This window comes from Meles meles, chromosome 16, assembly GCF_922984935.1.
Source record: "Meles meles chromosome 16, mMelMel3.1 paternal haplotype, whole genome shotgun sequence".
In the NCBI taxonomy this organism is placed as follows: Eukaryota; Metazoa; Chordata; class Mammalia; order Carnivora; family Mustelidae; genus Meles; species Meles meles.
Genome location: NC_060081.1, coordinates 27211497 through 27238178, shown reverse-complemented (window position 1 = coordinate 27238178; position 26682 = coordinate 27211497). Strand labels below are relative to the sequence as shown.

The 26682-nt window shown below is 40.4% G+C and overlaps 1 protein-coding gene across 5 annotated transcripts in view; it reads right to left on the bottom strand.

Moving 5' to 3' along the window:
• VWA3B (von Willebrand factor A domain containing 3B) overlaps nt 1–26682 on the bottom strand; it is a 225073-nt gene that overhangs the window by 98220 nt on the left and 100171 nt on the right. For all 5 annotated transcript variants that reach the window (XR_006815228.1, XM_045980137.1, XM_045980138.1 and 2 more), the window contains 2 exons: nt 14212–14310; nt 7067–7249 (listed from right to left, as the gene is read on the bottom strand). Coding sequence is in view for 4 of the 5 variants with exons in the window: in XM_045980137.1 (XP_045836093.1) it covers nt 7067–7249; nt 14212–14310 (282 nt within the window). In the remaining variant the exon portion in view is untranslated. The remainder of the gene's footprint in view (nt 1–7066; nt 7250–14211; nt 14311–26682) is intronic.

The window sequence follows — 26682 nt, the reverse complement described above, 5'->3', positions numbered from 1 at the left end:
TTAAATTCCATGTGTTTAGATATTTTTATGCTGTCTATTATTAACTTCTCATTTGATACCATTATGGGCAGAGAACAAACTCCATGATTTCAGTGCTTTTATTTTTTTTAAGTTTTTATTTTAATTCCAGTTAGTTAACATAGAGTGCCATATTAGTTTCAGGTGTACAATATAGTTATTCAACACTTCCATACACCAGCTGATGCTCATCACAACAAATGCACTCCTTAATCCCCTCCCCTATTTCACCCCTTGTCCCCCACCCCACCTCCCCTCTGGTAACTACTGGTTTGTTCTCTATAGTTACGAGTGGTTTTTTTTTGGTGGTTGGCCTCCCTCTCTATTTTTTCCCCTTTGTTCACTTTTCTTCTTAAATTCCACATATGAGTGAAATCATATGGTATTGGCCATTTTCTGACAGACTTCTTTCACTTAGCATAATACTCTTGAGTTCCATCCATGTCACTGCAAATGGCAAGATTTCGTTCTTTTTTATGGCTGAGTTAAATTCCACATCTTCTTTATCCATTCATCAGTTGATGGACTCTTGGGCTATTAATCCGTAATTAATTAATCTGTAAAGTATACCATGAGCACTAGAAAAAAATTTGTATTCGGCTGTTGTGGTGGGGATTATTTTATTTGTGGCAATTAGATCTTGTTGGATGACTGTGCTGTTTAGATCTTCTCTGTCTTGCTGATTTTGCATCTATTAGTTTCTGTCAGTTGCTGGGAGAGATGTGTTGAAGTCTCCAAGTATAATTTTGTATTTGTCTATTTCTCCTTTCGATTGGGGTAATTATATCATTTACATTTAAAGTAATTATTGATGTGTTAACAGTTCTGTTATTTTATTATTTGTTTTCTACTTGTTTCATTGGTCTTGCTCCTCTGTTTCTTTCCTGCCTTCCTTCAGGTTACTTGAACTTTAAAAAAAATTAATTCTATCTTGATTTATTTGTAGCATTTTTGAGTATATCTCTTTATCTTGTTTTCATAATGGCTTCTCTGAGTATGCACAGCACATGTATGAGACTTTTAACAAACTGCTAGCATTAACATTTTACTATTTCAAGGAAAATATGGAAACCTCACTTCCACTTAGGTCCCTTTACCTTCTTTACTTTTAAATATCACTGTCTTGGGGTGCCTGGGTGGCTCAGTGGGTTAAAGCCTCTGCCTTCGGCTCAGGTCATGATCCCAGGGTCCTGGGATCGAGCCCCTCATCGGGCTCTCTGCTCCGCGGGGAGCCTGCTTCCTCCTCTCTCTCTGCCTGCCTCTCTGCCTAGTTGTGACTTCTCTCTGTCAAATAAATAAAATATTAAAAAATAAATAATTATCACTGTCTTGAATATCACAGAGTGCTGTAATTTTTATTTCAATCACTGAATATGATTTCATGAGGAAAAGGACACTCTATTACATCTACTCATATTTTTGCTCTTTCTCCCTTCTTTCATGATGCTCCACAATTTCTTATTTTTCTATTTCCTTTTGCCTGAAGAACTTCCTGTAGCGAATAAAAGAGTAGGGCTTCTAGCAACAAATCCTTTTAATTTGTATTTCTCTGAGAATATTTTTATTTCCTTTTCATTCCTGAAAGGATAGTTTTGTCCAATATAAAATATGTGGTCAATGGTTCTTTTCTTCCCACACTTGAAAAATATTGTGCCACTTTTCTGGCCTCCTTGGTAAAATCCACTCTCAATTTGATGTCATTTCTTTTGAGCTATTTTTAAAAAACAGCCTTCAATTTAAAAGAAAACAATTTTTTTTGTCTTTGATTTTTAAAAAAAAATTTTATTGTGTTATGTTAGTCACCATACAGTACATCATTAATTTTTGATGTAGTGTTCCATGATTCATTGTTTGCATATAACACCCAGTGCTCCATGCTGTACATGCCCTCCTTAATATCCCCACCAGGTTCATCCATTCCCCCACCCCTTCCCCTCTAAAACCCTCAGTTGGTTTCTCGGAGTCCACAGTCTCTCATGGTTCATCTCTCCCCCCGATTTCCCCCCTCTGCACTTTTCCTTTCCTTCTCCTAATATCCTCCATGTTATTCCTTATATTCTACAAGGAGGTGAAGCCATATGATAATTGACTTTCTCTGCTTGACTTATTTCACTCAGCATAATCTCCTCCAGTTGATGCATGTTGTATGCATGCATAAGCTCCTCCACCCATGTTGATGCAAAAGTTGGATACTCATCCTTTAGGATGGCTGAGTAATATTCCATTGTATATATGGACCACATCTTTATCCATTCATCTGTGGAAAGAGCCAAGATGCCCTTCAACAGATGAATGTCTTTGATTTTCGAATGTTGAAACATGGTGTGTCTTGGCATGGAATTCTTTGGGTTTATCCTCTTTGGAGTTTACTCAGCTTCTTCAATCTGTATGTTTATATCTTTCACCAAATTTGAGGAGTTTTCAGTTATTTTTCCATGTAGTCTTTCAGCCCCCCTTTCTTTCTTCTCTCTGGGGAACTCCAATGATACTAATGTTGGATCTTCAATTATTCTCCTATAGGTCTCCATGGTTCTGGCTTATTTTGTTGTTGTTGTTGTTTTTCAGTATGTTCTCTCCATTGTTCAGACTGGCTGAATTCTATTGTTGGACCTCAAGTTCACTGGTAAAATCAAGTCTTTTCCACTCTCACCATTGAGCCCACCCAGTGAGTTTACTTGCTATTATAGCTTCCAGTTCTATAGTATCAACTTGGAAATTTTTATAACTTCTACACATTCACTGATATTTTCTATTTGCTCATTTGTCTCCAAATAACTTAAAGTTGATTGCTGAAGCATTTTTATGTAGGTTCTTTAAAATCTTGATCAGGTAATTCCAACATCTAATTCATCTGTCTCAGTGTTGGGATCATGTGATGGTCTTGTCTTGTTCAAGTTGTGATTTTACTGTTTCTTGGTATGATGAGTGATTTTTTACTGTATCCTGAACATTCTAGCTATATTGCATTATGAGACTCTGGGTCCTATTTTAAAACTTTTATTTTAGCTTGCAGTAACCCTGTTTAAATTTAGCATGTGAGACTTTAGTCCTACTTTTGTGGGCTCTTGCTCCAATGGCAATTTAATTTTCAGAGACTTTTTTGTATTATTTTGGTCTTCTTTCAATCTGGTGTTGCTGGGGCTCCCACTAGTCTCTGCTGGTGCTACCTGAGTAGGCTAAAGGAGTTTCCCCTAGTCAGACTGCCAGGTGTTTCTTGGTGCCTCTACAACTAGTGTCCCCTGGGTGTCCTATGTCACTGGGTAGCTTGGGAGGCATAGGAAGATAGTTTTCCTGGAATGGACCTCTTGCTCTGGCTGAGTTCTTCTTGCCTATTCTTCCCATACACTCTGATGCCTCTGTGCAGAGAAGAGTCTCAGATCTGTGGGGGAAAAGAGGCTTCCAAGACTAGGCCACTTGTGGCTGTGTCTCTTTGGCTAGTCCTGCCCACCTACCCCAGTGAACCTGTTTTTCTAGTACACTTTTTATACATTTGGGAACTCTCATAGCTAAATTTTACTTTCTTTGGGGGCACAACTGTGTATCTAGTGGATTTTTTTTCCAGTTATTTTCATCAAGGCAGGCTGCCACAGTGTCAGGAGTTCAGGAATTGGGAGTTCAGTTCTCTTTATGTAGGCCAGTAACCTCTACTTTGTTCACAGTGAGAGATCCTAAGGGTAGGGAGTCAGAGTACAGAGTAGCCCCAGATAGCACTGCCTCCTTTGGTCTTACTGTTGCTGAATGGGGGCTGAGAATTAGCTCTCCACTCAGAAAGGACCACAGTGGGGGTTACTCCCCTTTCACACTTTATTTTTATTCTGTTGGGTGTTAACGGAGGCTCAGATCCCTATCAACCCTCAGTGGCAGCAGAGATGGGGGAAGTGGAGCATTGTCTATCTGTAACTCACAATTCCTTTTTCTTTTTCATTGATATTGAGAGTTTGTGGAAGTTCATTTTGTTGCCGAGTCCCACTGAGATGAGGGCTGTAGCAAAGTACAGTAGTGACTGGACCATCCTCACATTGCTTTGTTAAGTCTTAGAAATGCCTGGTGGGGTAGAGGCCCAGTTTGCCATTGGACTCCATGGTGGGAGAATCAGAGCACTGCTGTCTTCTACTGGAGAGGGGATGGACAATAAGCTTCCTTCTCAATCCTCTGATACTATCCTAGCATGGGAGTTAGAGCACCACCTACTCTATCGGGGTCTGGAAAATCAGCTTTCCATTCAGCCCTACTCACACTACTCTGACAGTGAGGGATGGAAGATTAGCTCTCTGGTCAGTTCCTTGATACCACCTGGCAGAGGGATCAGAGCACCATCGCTTGCTTCCTGGTAGTGTGGAACATCAGCTCTTTGTTCAGCTCCACTCAAATCTCAGGGAAAGGGTTGAAGTTTTTCCATTGTTGTATGGCTGGATTATGGCAGATATTGCAAAAAAGGTTTTCTGGGGCACCTGGGTGGTTCAGTGGGTTAAGTGCCTTCGGCTCAGGTCATGGTCTCAGGGTCCTGAGATTGAGCACTGCATCGGGCTCTCTGCTCAGCAGGGAGCCTGCTCCCCCCACCCCTCTCTGCCTGCCTCTCTGCCTACTTGTGATCTGTCAAACAAATTTAAAAAAATCTAAAAAAAGAAAACAAAAACGGTTTTCTGTTTTCAGGTCACCTTCTTCTCAGTCCTTTGACTAGAGAGAATAAGCTTTCCTTGGTCATTTTTTTTTTTTTTGGTCTGTGCCTATTACAGATTCCAGGCAGGAGGGTTCAGTAGTGCTCTCTCTGGGATATATGGAAGGCATTAACAAATCCCCAAGACTTATTGTCATATAATCCTTAAATTCTGAGGTCCCCAGGAAGTCCTCCTTCTTCTTTTTACCTTTCAGAGTATTCCTACACGATTTGTTATGTCCAGGACTTTTTTAAGCTTAAGATGTAGGACCTGGGAGGAATGGGACTATACCTTTGTTGTGGGAACTAGAAGTCTCTCCAGCAATTTATCTTATAATTATACGCAAATAACAAGGGGAAAAAAGCCTCACATATCTACCCATGCAGTTACCATGCAGCTATCCATGAAGGTATCCTTCGGTTTTCATTCCTTAGTGTAGATCTGTATTTCCATCTGGTACGCTTTTCCTTCTACCTGAAGTACTCGCTTTAACATTTCTTATACTGCAGGTTTATTGGTGACGAGTTCTTTCATTTTTTGTGTATCTCCGAAGTCTTCATTCCACTTCCCTTTTTGAAAGGTATTTTCAGGGTATAGATTCTACACAGAGCCTTTTTGTCTTTCAGTACTTTAAAAATATCACTCTGCTATATTTCCACATGCATTGTTTCTGATGAGAAATATGCTGCTATGTTTACCCGTTTTCCTCTGTACCTATTTATCTTCTTTCACCCTATTCATTTAAGACTTTTCTCTTTGTCATTACTTCTGAGAAGTTCAATTCTGATATGACTTGGTGTGATTTTCTTCATGTTTCTTGTGCTTGGCATTCATTCTGTTTCTTGGGTCTGCGGGTTTATAGTTTCCAACCAATATGGAAAAATTCTGGCACTACTGTTTCAATTATGTATTTACTAGCCTACTTGAATTTTTCCATGGCTCACTTCTGCCCTATTTTCTGGGTTTTGTTTGCTTGTTTATTGCTTTAATTCTCTTCTCTGTGTTACATTTTGGATAGTTTCTATTGCTACCTTGCAGTTTACTAGTGTTTTGTTCTGCAATGTCTTACCTATTGTTCCTCACATTCCATGTATTTTTTTATCTCATATGTTTTAGTTATCACCTTTAAAAATTTTATTTGTGACTTACTTATATCTTTCATGTCTCTTCCTTTTTGAACATAGCAAACACAGCTACAATAACTGTTTTAATGCTCTAATACTAACATCTGAGTCAGCTATGCATGTTTTAATTTTTCTGTTTGCTTTTTCTCATTATGGACCTGTATTTTCCTGCTTCTTTATATATCTGGTACTATTTTGATTGGATGTCAGAAATGGTCAATTTTACTTTTTTGGGTAATGGATATTTTTGCTTTCTTATACTCATTCTTGGGGTTTGTTCAGGGATGCAGGAAATAGTTTGATTTTGTCAGGTCTTCATTTAAGGTTTTTGAGGCAGGCCTGGGGCAGCATTTGGTTGTCCATACTTCTGAGGCAAGACCCTTCTTCATACTCTACCTAATGCCTACTGGATTATGAGGTTTTCCAGTCTAGCCGGTGGGGTTATAGTCACTATTCCTTGCCCTGTGTAAGCTCAGAGAGGTCACTGTTCCCTCCAATCCTTTCAAATGATTCATTCCCCAGACTCTGGTCGTTTCTTTAAATATAAGCACTGATTGATATTCTGGCTTGTCCTGGATTTAAAGTGACTCCACAGGACAGACAATAAGACAAAAAAACGTTCTCTAGAAGGCCAATCTTGAAATGCATTTCCTCAGGCCAAGATTAAAGGACTGGAGAATATAATTTTATTTACTCTCTCCCATCAGTCTATTGGAATGAAATGCTTTATCAGATGGTCCCATGGTTATACAGTCTGAGAGGTCAGGAGACAACTACCTAGGATCTGAATTTTTCCTAAGTTTCCCACAAATCCCTATAAACAGCAGTGGTTAACGAACTACAGGTAGGAACCCTCTGGTATGCTTGTTAAAAACACAGATTCCCAAATTTGGCAATATGTTGAGAATTACTGAATCTGACTAATGGGTACATAGGATGGGGTCCACATACTCTTCTACTTTTGTGTATGTTTGAAACTTTCCATAATAAAAAAACCTAGAAGAAAAACAAAATATATTAAGATTCCTGTGCCTCTATGCCTGGAGCCTAATTTAGCAGCTCTGAAGTTGACCCAGGAATCTGCATTTTCATAAATGCCTTAGTTCAGATGGTCCATGGACCACATTTTGTAGTACATGCTTAGGTGATTTCATTTGCTCAACTTAATTGTCTTTAATGGTAGCAATGTTCTCAACTAAGTTATTGTCCATTGGCCCAGTCTATAATGCCCAAATTAATGAATACTCTCTTATATTAAGATCTTACCTGAACAATCCCTGGAGGACACAGATCCTTACAGCCAAAATTATAAAAATGGAACTCTCCCCCAGTCAAAGAAGCAAGCTCACTCAAAAATCCATTCGCAATCTCATCATTGTAATTGAAGGAGATGGTGTAAATAGGAATTTTCTGAAAAACTTTGACTTGGTCTATAACCATTTCAGGTGGCTAAAATGACATTTTGAGGGGGAAACAGGGAGATGGAAAGTGAGAGGGAGAGAAAGAAAAAATAAAATGTGAAAATCCTTAGTATTTGCTATAGACTGTGAGATTCTCAACTAGTAATTCTTTATACAGTGATGAATGGCTTCTTGGAAAGGTGTCAATTCGATTCAATAAACAAAGCAAACACTGCCAGATGGTGAGAGTATGAAGACCAATGACTCAGCCCTTGCCTCTGCGGGCTCACAATTTGGTACAGAAAAAATTCTTGAAGAAAGATGTGACCAACCAAATCACACAATTTTAAGTGCACCTGAGCCTAGAGTTCATGCTTTTAAAGTGCTGGACTATACTTTAGAGCACTGAAAGTATCAGGGGGGAACACCTGGCTATTAGGATTCTGCAGAGTGAAGCTAATGGATCTCTATATGGCTTCCCAAGCATCGACTTGAAAAGAGCATTTTCCAGCTTCAGGTAGATGACGGTCAATGTGTCTCCCACAGAGTGAAAGAAGAGAGAGTTATTGAGGGTCCTTCCATGTGTGAGGCACTCTGCTGTGAGTATAACATAGCAGTTAATAATCCTCACAACGATCCTGTGAGGTAGTTAGAAAGATGGATAGTTGACTACTAATATAAATTCCTCTCATCCTTTTTTACTGTCAGAACCCTGGTTTCCTTTTCATGACAGCAATGTGCCTAGTTTAAAACAAGCAAACATATACACATAAAAACTCATCCTCTGACCCTCTTTTGCATCTAGAATTAGCCACGTGACCCAGTTCTGTCCACTGAGATATAGGCAGAAGTCCCAGGGAAGATATTCCTTTTCTCTAAAAAAAAGGCAAAGATTTGGACATTGGGAGATGGAGAGGAGAAGGAAGTTGAGGGAAATTGGAAGGGGAGGTGAACCATAAGAGACTATGGACTCTGAAAAACAACCTGAGGGTTTTGAAGGGGCAGGGGTGGGAGGTTGGGGGAACCAGGTGGTGGGTAATAGGGAGGGCACGTATTACATGGAGCACTGGGTGTTGTGCAAAAACAATGAATACTGTTATGCTGAAAAAATAAATAAATAAATAAAATATCTAATTAAAAAAAAAAGGCAAAGATTTAGCAACAAAGACAACAACAAATCTAATGTCCTTCCCCTTCCCATCCCCCGTCCTGCTGGAAAATGGGCACTGCCTAGAGATAGAGTAGCCATTTTGCAACAAGGAGAATAGAAATTATAAACAAAGATGGTGGAGAATGAACATAAAAAGAAGGTTGTTTTCTTGGACACCTCTGTGAGTAGCTCTAGAACCTAGACTACCTACTGCTGGGCTTCTTATTCGTAGGACTATAAATCTCTCCACTGTTTCAGCCATTATTTGTCTGCTCCTCTACTTTCATCCCCAGGAATACACAGCCTAACTTGGCCCAGTAGTTAAGGGCACCACATACAGAAGGAGAAACTGACTCAGCAGGATTCAGTTTCCTAGGGCCATCAAGCTCTTAAGCAGTAAGCCTGGAATTCAAAGCCAATTTTTAGTATTAGAAGCAATGCCAGACTGTTTGTTCCCTTCATTTGCAATAAAATAGTCTCTTGGTAAGGACTGACTCTCAAGTAATGTTTATATCACCTAACCCTCAGGAAAGAAGAACTGATGAATTCGCCTGCCGTCTCTCCACCACACCATCAGCCGAGAGTTCTCAGCCGAGAACCTTCAGAAATTGCCTCTGATTGGCCTGCCCCCATTTCCTCTACGTTTCTCAGTGCCAGGAGACCCTCTTTGATTAACCCAACTTGCTGGCTCCTTCAGCCAGTTCCATTGTCCACTTATAGTTTCTATCATTTGGCCTTTAACCCTTCCTATATTTGGGTTATGTGTCCTGGAAAGGCAGAGTGAAAAGGGAGACACACTGCCCAGGAAGTGGTTGGTTAAGTGGTTCCCCAGGTTCTGGTCTCATTCTAGCCACCACTTACACACAGCTTCAGTCTCTGTATCTGGCTCCAGCATTGAGACTGGCCCTACCCATAAGCCCACCTCCACCTCTCATCCTTTTTCTCTCCTCTCCCCTCTGGACATCAGCTGGTTTCTTTCTTTCTTATTTTTTTAAATTTCAGTTAGCCAGCATATAGTACATCAATAGTTTTTGATGTAGTGTTCAATGATTCATTAGTTGCCTGTAACACCCAGTGCTCATCAGAACACATGCTTCTAACCAAATAGTAACCTAAATGAGTTGACCCCAACCAGCTTGTCAAATGCAAGCTGCCTCCTCTTCATTCAGTTTAGCTTCTATTTCTGAAGACCTACTATGTATTGAGCACTAAGAGCTCTGCTCGTGCTGTCCACCTGCATCCTCTCTACAACCCTCTGAGGTGGGTGCTATTATTATCCTTGTTTCTTACCAGCGAATCCTGGCCACTGCCCCTGATACCAGACTGGAGATACTAGCTCTAAATTCTGCTAATTTTATAGCCTTTAAGCCAGGAACTATACTTATACTGACTTACAGCTGAGATATTTAGAAAGGAAAAGAAATTAAAATTGATTTAATATTGACTGTGGGTGCCAGGTACCATGGGTAGCATTTTCATCCGTTCATATGCTACCTGACATTACTTCATATATTTATTTGTTCATTGCCTAACTCCCTATAAAACATAAGCTTCTCTGAAGACAGGCACCTTGTTCATCTTGCTTACCACTGTATCCCAGACTGATAGCAGTGCCCTGCATATACAAGGTACCCAATAAACACCTGTGGAATGCATTCATGGGGACATCATCTCATTTACTCCAAGCAAACTTGTGAATAGGGAGTATTGGCTTTGAGCCACAGATGAGGAAATTCACAGTAGAGGACTTGCCCGAGGTCGTTCAGATGGACCGTGCTGGGGGTGAGCTTTCAGCAGAGGTCTCTAGCTCCAAAACCATTTCCACCATTCCATACAGTTAGAGAGCACCCAGGCACGAAAAAGCCTGTTAGTGTATCATAGTGAGCCTCCCACATGCATCCAGCCTTAGGTAGTGTTTTCTAAACGGTCATACCCCGTGGTGTTAGAGAGCTACACAGACAGTGGGGGTGTTGTACAAGCTCGATACCTACAGGGTAAAAGAGCCATTCCTGACCTCTTGCCTGTACTCCCTGCCCCCAAGGATTCCTCTCCCTGGTTTATGCCCTCACAGCTCTGAAGAGGAGGCTCAGAACATGGAAGAAAACCTGTTACCATACCAGCCTTGCTGATCCTGATTCCTCTAATCACTTACTCTAGGAGCTCTGTTACTAGAAAGTAGTGGGAATTCTCCCTGTGTAACTCCTAGACCACAATGAGGAAACCTTTCTCAGCCCAGGACTCCTTCATATGTTCCCCAAAGAAGTCCTTCCATCACTAAATGAGGTCAAGCAGCATGCCTGAGAGAATCTCCCCAGTTCCGTCTTCTCTGAATCTGAACAAATGTGCATTTTCACTTTCGAAACAATGTGACCCTTTCACCACAATGGTCAACTTGGGGTGGCAAGAGAGGCAGGAATAGGTCCCCCTAACTCCTCTAACTTCTGAAGGAGGTTTGTCTGCACAGTGGCTCATCCTGTTCCTTCTCTGAGCCCCCACCCCTCACACAGCTCATGTAAGGCTTTCCCCACTCATTTGTGTTTAGAACGGCGCAGAAGCCTTCCTCACTCCCATTGTCTTAAGTCCTACCAGGATAAGTTCCTAACTTCAAAGAAGCCCCAGAATGTAGCACCGTGCTGGGTTGTGTCCATTCATACCTAGAGATGCCCACCAAAGGACACCTAGCAATTCTATTTTAATGACAACTAATATTACTAGAATTCTTTTAACTTGATTAATTTAAGACTTGTCTTGCTATATAATTCTTCCCTGGACATTTAATAAACAAATAGTAAGCTGGTATCTATGGAATTAAATCCTGAACCTCATTTCGATGTGTCCTTTCAAGCAGAAAATTCTGCTGAGTATTGGGAATAAGAGCACCAGCCTTAACATATTCAGGTCCAACAAAGTCAGTGACAAGTTCAAAAAGAAATGGAGATTGAGTGATATGTGTTAATGTCCTCTACATAGAACATGAATATCAAATATTCATTTGCTTTTTGGAGAGAATCTGAGGGACAATGCAGAAAAAATGGACTGCACGGGAGAAAAGGCAGATATGAACACAAAATGCCTAACTAGGAGTTTATAAATTACTTTTCAGGTGGCCTGCATATTTCTGATTCTGATTATCATCTGTTTCCACAGTTCTTCATCTTTAGATGGACTACAGACCCTCTGGTGAAAGCTAGGGAGGGCTCTTCTCCCAGAGAAATGTACAAGTACGTTTTGTATATACTCTCGGGAGATTCCAGACCCTCTGAAATACATGGTGGACTGTGAATCAAGAATCCTTCCCAATACACAGCTAACAGGAGTATTACTTGGCCCATCCCTTCTGGGGGACTATTTAGTAATACCTCTCAAAATGCATACCTTTGGACTAAGTCTACTTCTTAGAATTTATGCTACAGATAAACATATGCAAAACACGTGTGCACAGTTATTTGTGAGATGTAGTGTGTAACAGAAAGACTGAAAACAACCTCAATGTCCATCTTTAGGAATACTGAGGAAGTTCTTTATATATTAAGCAATTTCCAAGTCATATTGTTTTATTAATAAAGGTGCAAAATCATGTGTGTAATGCACCATCATTTATATATTTATAAAAGAGAGTATATAAAAATACATTTCTGCTTGCATAACAGTCTCTGAAAGAAGATCTAAGAAATTGGTAAAACACATTGCCTTTTAGCAAGTGAACAGGAGGTTGGAGAGAGAATCTTCTCTGCATACCCTTTTGTACCTTTGTAATTTATACCATGTGAATGTATTACTATTCAAAAATTAAATAAATAAAATTAATTTCCAAGTTAGAAGTTATAGTAAATCTATGTAATGGAATATGATGTAGTCATTGAGAATGATGTTTTGGAAGAATTTCTCATGACTTGCAAAAAAATGCATATATTAGATGAAACAAGGCAGAACACAAAACTGAATTATGACTGAGTTAAACTTTCTTCCTTTTTATGATTATATGCTTATCTATATTTTCTAGCTGACCTATAGTACAAACAGCAAAATCAGTAAGAGTTTATTAAAAAAAGTAAAGACTCCTTGTACAAACAACTTTCAAATCAGAATCCCTACCCCCATCTTTCCCAAACACCAGCCCCATATTGCAAGAGGTCTCTGGACATCCTTGAACTACAGGTGCTCAAACTTGGCTTCTTTCACCAGGAACTCCCAAACATTGTTCCTTCTTTAAGTTTCAATTTAAATCAGTTACTAACATATTTTTATAAACTACAAATCAGTCACATTGTGATTCCTTTTTCTCTTTCTCCCATCTTCTCCTCACTCTGTCCTCCTCTGTTCCCAAACTGGTCACCAAGTCCTTTGATGTTACTCTATTATGTCATCTCTGAGAAGAGTCCTCTCTTCCACATTTCTGTTTCCTATGTGATGTGGGCCCTCACCAACTCCCATCAAGATTTAGTCTTTCCCTTGCACTGCTGAGGCACATTTCTGAAGTACAGGTGAATGGGACCATGTGCCCTGCTGAGTGCCACCCCCCGGCCCCCACTGCGGTAAAGCCCACCCACTCATTCCAGGTGGCCATCAAGGATTATTTCCCCCAACCGAACCTACCAGCCTCAACCCCAACACTCTTCTGTCATTGCCCTTGCCTTCAGATTGCTTCTCTGGGCAGCCCACATATTTCCACAACTCTGTTTCTTTTGCCCAGGATACCAGTCATCTCCTCTGTTTAGAAAATCCCTTCTCCTCTTTCCAGACAAAGCTCAAATGTCGCCTCCTCAGTGGAACCTTCCCCAGCCTTCTCCCCATCTTGTACAGCAGTACTCTTCACTCTGCTCTCAGACATCTCACAGCACAGACAGCCCCATACCCTGTGTCAAATCAGAGTTAACCACACATGTCTAGCATATCCTCTGAAGTGTAAATGCCCTTAAGGCAGGGGTAAAATACCATTCATGTTTGTAGCCTCAAACCTTGGCACCACACAAGGAACATAAGCAAGGCACAATAAATTGCTTTTGAACAGAAAGCACAGTGAAGTTGATAGGAAAATCATCCAAAATAAACTTCGCTTTACAAAAAAAAAAAACACTTCACTTTACATATAACTTCTCTGCCATAAATCTCATGCTGTAATAAAATCCAGTTGCTTTACTATTTAAGCCTTGGACCATTTGACGCAGTATATTTTACAATACTTGCCTAGCACTCTTCACATGCAAACATCTCACAATGAAGGATGCAAGTTGATACTAATTCACTTTAGCGGTTAATTTACATTGTACTGGCCTGCAAATCCGTATGTTTATTTAATGCCCACAGCATTAGTCTTTCATTCACAAAGCTCAAAAGAAGATGAACAGACTCCACTAAAACTTTTCAAATATTTTCCAGCCAGGCTAAGCAAAACAAAGAACATTTCACTAGAAAGGCATGCTTTTGTTTGAATGATTACGAAGTTAAAATTAGTGGTAAAACCAAGGACATTGTGCAGTGACATGTTTAGATTTGGAGTCCCCAAAGGAAAAAAAAAAAAACAAAAAGAGTCTCTTTACTCTTAGTTTGTAACAAAATATACACCAGTCCTCAATGGAAAGGTGAAGATCTCCTTTCATGGGGTTGGTCTCCAGGCCTGTGGGTGTGTGGCGCCTCAAGACAACACTTGATGTCACATAAATTCCCCTCTGCATTTCAGCAGACAAAGGCATTCCTCAGTGTATTTTTTCACCTCAGTTCTGGGTCCCTAGGCCAAGGAAACATCTTTCAACAGTTTTTCAAGCTGTTTCAAGCAGTTGAAAATGTCCCTCAAGCCCATTCTCGGCATTGACTTTCAGGGCACTGGTGAATCCCTTTTTGTTCCCGACCTTGGTAAGTACCTGATCAGGTCTCCCATCTGTCAAAAGGTAGATTACTTGTGTTTCTTCATCAGCAAAAGCAATTTGCAAGGCATGCAGGGTGTTTGTGGAACTTCCAATCTACAAAGGAGACAGAGACAGGTACTTGAATCTCCAGAAAACTCACAAACAACAGTTATTTATTTTCTGCTTCCAAAAAAAAAAAAAAAAAAAAAAAAGGAAGAAAAATGCCTGTGAAACAAAAGATAAAATTATATTGAGATAATAATTTAAACCCAGTAATTCCAAGGAGCCAAATCCTTGGGCGTGCCATAAAAGCAAGCTGGTAAAAGTCTCTATCCAGGCAATTCCAGGGCTACTAGAAGCCAGGACTATGGACTTCCTGTCCTGATGACATAGTTCTTAATGTAACTATCTTTGTAAAGCACTAAGTCAGTTACTGTTCATGCGGCTGTCAACACAGTTTAAACATACAGTTTGAATACAAGCCTGGCAGGACAGACAGGATTTATTCAAACGTGAGCATGGTAACATCAGCCATCTGGGGTACAGCAAAGAAACTGTTTAAGTTTTTTAAACTCCTACAGTTTCTGCCCAGGGATACAGAGTGCTGGCCAGAGTGTCACTGCCAAACTTACGACAAAAAGAAGCCAGATGAACAATAACACATCATTGCCTTTTGTTACACTCCTCAGAGTGCTCAGGTCACAGGGCGACCAGCTGGCCCCAAGTGTGAGGAGAGACAGGCGCGTGCAGGGACCAGTGAGATGTAAGGACAGGCTCCTGGGACACGATGCAGGGGACACTAGGTCAGAAGAGCTTGCCTGGGGTGATTGGTGAACTGGTGGAGGCTAGCTGGCTATATACTGTGAGAAGGTAAAGGTCTGCAGGCCACAAGTAGAGGGGAAATCTGCATTCTCTTGAAGGCATTTTCACCACAATGCCCACAGGCGCTCACAGAAAAGACTGGCCCAAGAAAGTCTCCTTCATGGAGCAGAACAGGGGAAGAAGAGTGACACAGGAACCCTTATGCTCCATCTCACCTTCAGAATAAAAGCTCTAACGTGTGAATGTGTGGGATGGGAGAGTTGGTGGGGGGAGGGAGGCAACAAACTCAGTCACCCTTAGGGCACTGGTGAAAATCCAGGGCAGCGGAGGGAAGGAAAGGGGGAAAACCCAAATCCACCACACCTGGAAAAGGAGTCGGGCTAGATGCTGGACTCAGAACTACTAAGTGGGACAGACCCCTGAGCCTCTGAGACTGCAGTCCCCCTAAAATGAAGGCTCAGAGAACACACACCCCACTCTTCCCCTATGAACACTGACCAGCAAGGAACATATAAAGAGACAGACTCTGTCTGAGGCCCAGCATGAAGGGAAAATTAAAATCTGAGGGTAGATCAGACACTAAAGGACAAGCCTCTAACACGTCATCCCCCACCCTAAGCCTAGGTACCACCACAAGAATGTGAGGGCAGGTGCACTGAAGCTAACAGGAACAAACAGACCGCAAACCCAGCCCAGCTCTGGATCAGATTAAGTTTATGCCTCTCCCCCCAAAAAGAAACATATGCTCTTTTCCAGACATGAATAACATTTATCTCAGTATCTATATACTACAAATGATGTCCAGCTTTTAAGAACAACAAAAAATGAACACCCTAAACAGAAAGAAACAACATACTACCAAGATACAAAAGTAGTCATCAGAAACAAATGCAGGGGACACCTATGCTGAAACTATGTGAAAGAAAATTTAAAATAATGTGATTAATACATTAACATTGCTAATGGCAACGGTGAACAATGCTGGAGACCGGATGGGCAATTTCTGTAGAGGGATGGGAACCTGAAGAAATAACTGGAAGAAAACACTAAAAATCAAAACAACAGTAATGCAGATGAATACAATAAATCAGAACAGAAACGAGCACCAAAGGGCTGTGGGATGATATCAAATGGTCTGACATGCGCATAATTGGAAATACAACAAAGAAAACAGGATAGTAGAAATAACTGAAAAAAGGAATGGCTGAGAATTTTCTCAAAACAATGACAGACATAAACACATGGACCCAGGGGCGCCTGGGTGGCTCAGTGGGTTAAGCCTCTGCCTTCGGCTCAGGTCATGATCTGAGTCCTGGGATTGAGCCCCGCATCCGGCTCTCTGCTCTGCAGGGAGCCTGCTTCCCCTTCTCTCTCTGCCTGCCTCTCTGCCTACTTGTGATCTCTCTCTCTGTGTCAAATAAATAAACAATATCTTTAAAAAAAAAAACAAAAACAAAACACATGGACCCAACAAGGGCAAGTAGGATGAATAAAATAAAATACCCTGACACTCCTACTGGAGTGGTGGAAGTGACCGCCAAGGGCTGAGCCAAGATTCTCATCCCCACCAAGTGTAACAAGCCCTCCATGCCTGACTGTGTCCACTCCTACCAGCAGTATCGAGGTGATCTACCCCTCACAGTCCAAGTGGGGAAGATGGACTTCAACCTCTGTCTCTTCCTCACAGTATGTAGACTTTGGGGTTGAGCCTCTTTCACTTACCAAAATGCATTTAAGATCTGCCCATGTTATTTCATGAATTGAGACTTTGTTCCTTTTTATGGATGAGTAGCATCCCTCATTGAATGGATGTAAAATTGTTTATCCATTCCCTGTTGAAGGATATGTGTCATTTCCGACTTCGACTTCGAGCATTTATAAATAAAGCTGTTACAAATGTTTGCTTGCAGGTTTTTACATGAATATACATCAGAAGCTGTGAAGGGCCTGAGATTTTGCCTTAGTTGCAAACTAACATGGGTGCCTGGGTCACCAACAAAGGACTTTACTACTCACAGCAGCAGCAGTAGCCAGAATGTCGGTGGGGGTGGGGGGGGTTCAGCACCAGTTTCCTGGGTCCCAATTCCCACAGGGTGATGGCAAGAGGGTTAAGTGACACTTGCACATACAGTAGGTTGTGTTAAAGGAGAGGGACCCTGAACTTAGGAAAACTGAATATCCTATAAATGAACTATAAGCATATTCATTCTTTGCTCTGGAGCCAGATATTATCTTTATACTGGATAATAAGCAGGCCACCTTTTCCTACTTCCCAAGGCTGTCTGCTATATAAACGTTCATGAAAAGACAGGACGGAGGTTTTTTTTGTTTTGTTTTGTTTTTTTAATTTTATTTATTTGACAGACAGAGATCACAAGCAGGCAGAGAGGCTGGCGGGGGGGGGGGGGGGGGGGAAGCAGGCTCCCTGCCACACAGAGAGCCCGATGTGGGGCTCGATCCCAGGACACCGGGATCATGACCTGAGCCGAAGGCAGAGGCTTCAACCCACTGAGCCACCCAGGCGCCCCAGGACGGAGGTTTTTGATAAAAGAACATAGATTACTGATTTGAAATCATTTCCTCTTTTTTAATGGAGGCTTTTAGTGCATTAAATTCCTTCCAGCACTGTATTAGCTGGCATTCCACATATTTTCATGCTGTGCTTAATTTTCATTAAATTTTATGAAATTTTATTTTTTTAAAGATTTCATTTATTCATTTGAGAGAGAGAACACAACTGGAGGGGAGGGGCAGAGACAGAAGCAGACTCCCCACTGAGCAGGGAGCCTGATGCAGGCTCCATCCCAGGACTCTGGGATCATGACCTGAGCCGAAGGCAGACACTTAAACGACTGAGCCACTCAGGTGTCCCTAATTCTATGAAATTTTAAATTTTCTTTGTGATTTTCTTTCTGATCTGTGAATTATTTAAAGCCTGTTCTTTAATTTCTAAGTGTTCTGAGATTTTCATGGTGTCTTTTTGTTACTGATTTCTAGTTTGATTCCACTACAGTCAGAAGTTATCTGTGTGACTTAAAACTGTAAGATTTCAATGCTTTTAAATTTGTTAAGGGTTGTTTTATAACTCAAGACATAATCTATGTGAATGATCAATGTTTCTTGGAAAAGATTATGTATTCTCTTGGTGGGTGGAGCATTCTATAAATGTTAATTAGATATGCTTACCTGAAGGTGTTGTTCAGTTCTTCCAAATCTTTGATGACTGTTCAATAGTGCTATCAACTGCTAAGACTGGGGTACCAAAGTCCCCAAGTAGAATTCTATACCAAGTAGAATTGCTGTATTTGTCTGCCATGTCTTTTGACTCCATTTGGCTTTGTTTCATGTATTTTGAAGCTTTGTGGTTTGGTGTATACATATTTAGGATAACTGGCTTCTTTTTTCTAAATTAAAATATAGCTGACACAAAATGTTACATTAGTTTCAGGGGTATAACACCACGACTGGACAAGTTTATGTGTTGTGCTGTGTTCACCATGAGTGTAGTTAGGATTGTTATCCTCTTGCTGAATTGATCTTTTTCTTATCATGTTAAGTCTCTGATAGTTCTCTTTCCTTTAACATCTACTTACGTAATATTAACATATTTACTACAGATTTTTAAAAATTTGTATATCTTTTCCATCTTTTTACTTTCAACCTGTTTAATTTTTGAAGCGAGTTTCTTATAGACCACATAGAACTGGATCATGTTTTTGTCTACTCTCCAATCTCTGTCATGTAATTGGTCTATTTAGATGATTTCCATGTAATTACTGGTATTTAATTAAGCTCCCATATTTTGTTTTCTGTGTATTTCCTCTGTTTCTCATGTACCTTATTTTTCCTTTCCTTTCTATGGATAATTTGAACATTTTTTTAGTGTTCTATTGTGATTTATTTGTAATGTTTTTGAGTGGGCTGCCTTATGTAGTGTGCTTCATGGTTGCTCTAGGTATTTTCTTATGCTTATGTGTAACTTATCACAGCCTCCTGAGACTGATACACTTGAAGTTTATCACTTCAAGTATAAAAACTATCCCTTCCATTTAGGTCCTTTGTCTGAAGTACTTTCTCTATATTAATTATATACCGTATTAGATGTTGTTAAACTTTTGCTTGAACCATAAAACATGATTAAAGCAACGGGTGAGGTTACAGATTCTCTACTACGTTTACTTCTCTATGTACCCATTCTTCTGTTCTTCCTTTACTTCTGAAGGTCCAAGCTTTCTTCCTATTTGGAGAACCCCATTAGCCATTCATTCTTTAATGATATGTCTCCCAGCACCAAATCCTCTCCGTTTCCCTTCTCTTTCAGTCCTGAGGATATCATTACTAGAAAGATGATTCACAGCCTACAGGTCTTTTCTTTCAGCACTTGAAAAATGTTGTGTGTGCCACTTCCTTCTGGTCTCATGGTTTCAGATCAGAAACTGCTGTCATTTGAACTGGTGTTCCTTTATAGTTTATGTGTTATTTCTCTTTGGCTATTTTTGGGATTCTTCTTCGTCTTTAGTTTTCAGAAGATTAAATATATAATATGTTATGGTATGGGTTTCTTTGGTTTTACCCTGTTTGGGGTTTACTTAGGTTCTTGAATTATAGTTTTTATGTTTTCATCCAAATTTGGAGAGCTTTTAGCCATTACTTCTTTGAATACTTTTTTAGTCCCACACTCTTTTCTAGAATTCCGATGGAATGACTGTTACCTCTTTTTTACTGTCCCAGAGATCTCTGAGGCTCTGTTGGTACTAGCATCAGTTGATAGCTCTTTTCATTCAAATGTGGATTTCTTGGATCATGGTATGATGAGTGATTTTTATGTCCTGGACAATCTGGTTACTATGTTAGGAGACTATTCCCATTTAAATGTCATTTAGCAGGCAGTCACCCTGTTCAGGTTTAGCATGTTTATTTTAGCCTATGTTTGTGGGCTTTAGTTCCAATGACAATTTAATTTTTTACCCCATGCAGTCCAATTCTGGTCTGCTTTGTTCTTCTTGTGCTGCTGGGGCTCCCACTCAGTTCCTATTTGGTGCTGCCTGTAGGAAGCCTAGGAAAGGCATGTCTCTGGGTTGCCTAATGGTGCTAGATGACCTGCTGGGGTGTACGAGCAGAAGCTGCTGAGCCTGACTCTCTTTATACTGCTGAGTTGAGAGAAGGAAGATACAAAGCTTTGCCTTTGTTGTTGTTGCAGGACTGGACTTCCCATTGGTGCCCCAGTTGTGAAGCTGGGACACTCAGGGACTTTGCTGTTGCCAGCAGGTTCTGCCACCTACAGGTGACCTGGTTTTAGAAATGCCCAGGCTTTGCTGCTGCCACTGCTGCAGTTGCATGGGACCACCAACTGTACCCCAGGCATACAGTGCAGTCTGAAACAGCCTGGGATGTTGCTACTGTGGCTACTGCCAACAGATCAGACCACTCATACAATGCTGTGGCATGGGGGCAACGGTGGCCAAATGACCTTACAGCTACCATTATTTCTAGTGGATCATGCCCACCACACTTGGGTTGTAAAATGACAACTGGGCAGCTGGAGTTTTGCTTCTGCCATTGCTGGCAGACTGGACCACTTGACAGGATCTGATTCGAAGAGCAGGGACTGGGATAGCACTGCTATATTATCGCCATGGCTATACTATCGCCACTGCTTCCAATGAACTGGACGATGTGTCAGAGCCTGTGTCCTGGAGTGCAGTTTGGGGAGTCTCACTACATCACTGGTGGGTCTACCTTTTCCCAGTGTCTTTACTCAGAGACTCTATGCACTTGTCAAAACCCACAGATCTATACACCAAAAAAAGTGTTCTGTACAAATTAAAATACAGTTCAACTAGGACATGGGGGGGACCAGCATACTGATGAATGACATAAGCACACTGAACTAGTTGGGTAAAAAAGTACCTGACTTAGTAACTTTAGAAAACAGCTCTTTGACCAGATACTGTAAGGCTAAACACAGAATGAACTATGTGTAAACAGTATACTCTAGCTGATAAATTTGTTTGTCAGAGTATGGGTTAGAAATTCTGAAACCACTTTATATGTGTACTAGGGTTGAACAAAAAAGTAAATACATTACAGATAATGATAACCAGGTTTTTCATGGACAAAGAAGTTACAAATAAGCAAATACATGGATTACAAATAAATCCTGCGGCTCTGGATTTTTGTGAGATGTATTAGTATGAATGCATGGTTTTATTTTTCTTTTTTAATGAAAATACAGATAAACAGATAGAGGAATATCAATGTTTATGGACAGATGGGCTATTATACATATATTTCCCATCTTTGTCCATTGAGAAGACCTAGAAGCAGTGAGTCTAGTAGCCGCAATAAGCATATCCCAACATCCAGATTTTGGTTTATAAACACCATTCTCTAATAAAAGAAACAATGGTTCCCTGGAAAAGTGGTAAACTCCAGGGTTGAGGCTGGGAAAATATAAGATGAACATGAAACATCTCATAGCACCAGAAAGTAAGGAAATATTCAAAAAAGGAAAAAAAAAAAAAAAGCTAGATGCAAATATGAAGGATATAGGGGGCAACCTGAAAGAGTTCCCAAAGGCCAAAGTGGGAACAAGCTTAGTAAAACAAAATAAATAATAGCATTCAACTATTACTGAAAGAGTAAATCAATATTCAGGAGTCCAATAGGAAATAAATATGATCGGTGAATAAATACAAGGGGGGAAGGGGAAACTCTTAGTTGCAGAAGAGTTCGCATGCATAAATGTAAAAGGAATGGAGGAAACAGAAAGTTACCATCAGAACAGCACTGTGAAAACTGCTGTAGAGAAGGTCCACCACAGCGTGCTAAAACATGAGTAAATATTTAAGAAACACAGGATATGTGCACAGTCTCAAAGCATCTCATCCGAAACATGTTTTATCTATAAAAACAAAAACAGTAACTTTACACGGGAGCAACCTGGCAGATGCCACCTTACCCGCATCTCAACCACTCGACATGATGCCCTAAGAAGGATGCATCACCTCTGAGGTATTCTAACCCCAATCTAACCATGAGAAAACATCAGATATATCCAAACTGAAGGACATTCTACAAAACACCTGATCAATGCTTTTCAAAAGCGTCAAGGTCATGAAGGTATCAATGAGGAATCACTGAGGACACTTTACAGACTGGAAGAGACTGAGGAGACCCTGGAACTAAATGTAATGTGGGGGATGGGGGAAAGAGGTGAAGGGAATTAAGAGGTAAAAATTTCCAGTTATCAAATAAATAAGCCATGGGGATGAAAAGTACAGCAGAGGTAACATAGTCAATAATACTGTAATAATATCATGTGGTGACAGATGGTGACTACACTTACCATGGGGAGCACTGAGTAATATATAGAATTGTCAAATCACTATGCTGTACACCTGAAACTAATATAAAACTGTATGTAAATTATATTTCAATAATAAAGTTTTTAACAAAATAAATGCAATGTGGGACCCTAGACTGAATCTTGGAACAGAAAAGTAACATTAGTAGAAAGTCTGATGAACTCTGAGTGAAGTCTGTGAATGAAGCAATGTGATTTTCTTAGGTTTTATTTTTGTTTGGTTTTAAACAGATTTTATATTTTAATTTTTTTTAAGTAGGCTCTAAGCCTAACATGGGGCTCAAACTCAGGACCCTATGATCAAGAGTCACATGCTCAACTGACTGAGCCAGGCAGGTGCCCCTGTGATTTTCTTGCTTTGGCAACTGAACTATGGTTATGCCAGATGTTAACATTAGGAGAAGCTGGCTGAAGAGCAATACAGGCCCATCCTTGGTACTATCTCTGCCACAATTCTGTTAAGACTAAAATAATTTCAGAGAGAGGCAAGATGGCAGAGGAGTAGCAAACTGAAATGACATCATATCCCAGGAGTTCAGCTAGGTAGGTATAAAACCATTCCGAACAGCTACAAACTCATCAGGAGATAGAAGAGAAGTAGAACAGAAAGACCACTTTCTGAAGGATAGGACATGCAGAGAAGTGAATCCGAAAAGATGGGAAGATAAGACTACGAGGGGAGGGTCCAGCTCCCAGCAAGTGGCGGCAAAGTATGGCACAAAATCAGGATATTTAGAAGTATGCTCTACTGAGGGATATCACTCCAGAGGATAAGCAGGGGTGGAGCCCTCGTGGGGACAGTGTGGTCTCAGGTCCTGCAGGGTCACAGAAAGTTGGGGGGTGTCTGAGTGTGGCAGAGCTACCAGGTATTAGAGCAAGGAAGCCGACTACAGAGACAGAGCCAAAGAGTGAGCTTTCAGATTGGAGTTACCTTAAACTGTGATCAAAGGCACAGTCGGGACACTGCTCTTTGAGCAGGGACCCCACAAGCAGCAGATCCAGGGAGACTCACCTTCCTGCTCCAGGAGGAGCAGCATGGCAGGAATTTGCTGGGTTTGGAGACTCCAGGCTGGGCCATGCACCAGAGATAGGAATGCTCAGTCACAGGCCAGGTGAGCTCAGAGTGCAGTCAGAGACCAGGGAGACAGGAATGACTGACTGCTTGTCTCTGGGGACACAATGAGGAGTGGGGCCCTGAGTTCGTGGCTCCTCTAGGCCGGAGATTGGAAGGCCGCCATTTTCATTCCTGTCCTCCAAAGCTCTGAGAGTGAACCCGAGCAGATTACTTAGCCCAGTCCCTGGCAAGGGCGGTGCAATTCTACCTCAGGCATTTGAGAATCACTGCAACAGGCCCCTCCCCCAGAAGATCAGCAAGAACATCCAGCCAAGACCAAGCTCAACGATCAAGGAGAAGAGTGGAACTCCAGAGCTAGGGGAAAGCAATGCATAGAATTCACGGCTTTTTCGCCGTGATCCTTTAGTCTTGCAAAGTTAATTATTTTTTAGTTTTATTTTTTTTCTTATTCTATTTTTTTTTAACTTTTCCTCTTTTAACGTTTTTTAACTAGTTTATCTTAACAATGCCTTTCCAAAAATTTTTTTTCTAAACCTTCATTGTTATAGTCATATTTTATCCCTTCATTGTATTTAACCTTATTTCTTGTATACATATAGGGTTTTTTTTTTTTTTCTAAAAAATTTGGGATACATTTCTTCTAATTATTAAAATATACCCTAACCTAGCACATGGCTTTGTTCTAGTCTCCAGCCAGAGCACATTCCCTCCTCTTTTTTTATTCTTTTTCCAACCAACTTATCTTATCAATTTCTTTTTTAGAATTTTATTAAAATTTTCACCTTTACAGTCATATACCATCCCTTCATCATGTTTACCCTTACTTTTCTGTGTGTGTGTGTGTGTGTGTGTGTGTGTGTGTGTGTGTGTTTTCCTTTCTTTAAAATTTTGGGAGGTAGTTTCTTCTAAGAGACCAAAATACACCCAAAATCAAGTAGGTAGCACTTTTCTATTTTTTATTTCTTTTTTCCCCTTTCTTCTACCCCAGTTTTGGATCTTTTCTGATTTGGTTAGTGTACATTTTTCTGGGGTCTTTGCCACCCTTTTAGTATTTTATTGTCTAGTTCATATATTCTTTTTTTTTTTAAAGATTTTATTTATTTATTTGACAGAAAGAGATCACAAGTAGATAGAGAGGCAGGCAGAGAGAGAGAAAGGGAAGCAGGCTCCCCGCTGAGCAGAGAGCCCGACGCGGGACTCGATCCCAGGACCCCGAGATCATGACCTGAGCCGAAGGCAGCGGCTTAACCCACTGAGCCACCCAGGCGCCCCTAGTTCATATATTCTTATCTGGATAAAATGACAAGGCGGAAAAACTCACCACAAATAATAAAGAACAAGAGGCAGTACTGAAGGATAGGGATCTAATCAATATGGACATTGGTACTATGTCACAACTAGAGTTCAGAATAATGATTCTCAAGGTGCTAGCTGGGCTCGAAAAAGGCAAGGAAGATATTAGAGAAACCCTGTCTGGAGAAATAAAATCCCTTTCTGGAAAAATAAAAGAGCTAAAATCTAACCAAGTTGAAATTTTAAAAAGCTACTAATGAGGTACAAGAAAGAATGGAGGCTCTAATTTCTTGGATAAATGAAGTGGAAGAGAGAATTAGTGATATTGAAGACCAAATGATGGAGAATAAGGAAGCTGAGCAAAAGAGAGACAACTACTGGATCATGAAGGGAGAATTCGAGAGATAAGTGATACCATAAAATGAAACAATATTAGAACAATTGGGATTCCAGAAGAAGAAGAGACAGAGGGGAAGAAGGTATATTGGAGCAAATTATAGTAAAGAATTTCCCTAATATGGCAAAGGGTACAAGCATCAAAATCCAGGAGGCACAGAGAATCCCCCTCAAAATCAATAAAAATAGGCCCACACACCATCATCTAATAGTAAAACTTAAAAGTCCTAGTGACAAAGAGAAAATCCTGAAAGCAGCTCGGGACAAGAGGTCTGTAACATACAATGGTAGAAATACTAGATTGTCAGCAGACTTATCCACAGAGACTTGGCAGGCCAGAAAGAACTGGCATGATATATTCAGAGCACTAAATGAGAAAAATATGCAGCCAAGAACACTACATCCAGCTAGGCTATCATTGAAAATAGGAGAGATAAAAAGCTTCCAGGACAAACAAAAATTTTAAAAATTTGCAAACACCAAACCAGCCCTACAGGAAATATTGAAAGGGGTCCTCCAAGCAACGAGAGAGTCAAAAAGTAACATAGGCCATAAAAGAACAGAGACAATTTACAGTAACAGTCACCTTACCAGCAATACAATGGCACCAAATTCATATCTTTCAAGTAGTTAGTTACCCTGAATGTAAATGGGCTAAATGCCCCAATCAAAACACACAGGGTATCAGAATGGATAAAAAAAACCAAAACCCAATAATATTCTGTCTACAAGAAACTCATTATAGACCCAAAGACACCTCCAGATTTAAAGTGAGGGGGTGGAAAACAATTTACCATGCTAATGGACATCAAAAGAAAGCTGGGGTGGCAATCTTTTTATCAGATAAATGAGATTTTAAGCCAAAAACTATAATAAGAAATGAGGAAGGACACTATATGTTACTTGAAGGGTCTGTCCAACAAAGAGATCTAACAATTTTAAATACCTATGCCCCTAACATGGGAGCAGCCAACTATATAAAACAATTAACAACAAAACCAAAGAAACACATCAACAATAATATAATAATAGTAGGGGACTTTAACACTCCCCTCACTGAAATGGATGGGTCATCCAAGCAAAAGATCAACAAGGAAAAAAGGCCTTAAATGACACACTGAACCAGATGGACATCTCAGATATATTCAGAACATTCCATCCCAAAGCAACAGAATACACATTCTTCTCTAGTGCCCATGGAACATTCTCCAGAATAGATCACATCCTTGGTCACAAATCAGGTCTCAACTGGTACCAAAAGACTGGGATTATTCCCTGCATATTTTCAGACCACAATGCTCTGAAGCTAGAACTCAATCACAAGAGAAAAGTTGGAAAGAAGTCAAATATATGGAGGCTAAAGAGCATCATACTAAAGAATGAGTGGGTCAACTAGGAAATGAAAGAAGAATTGAAAAAATTCATGGAAACAAATGATAATGAAAACATAACAGTTCAAAATCTTTGGGACACAGCAAAGGTGGTCCTGAGAGGAAAATATATAGCGATACAAGCCTTTCTCAAGAAACAAGAA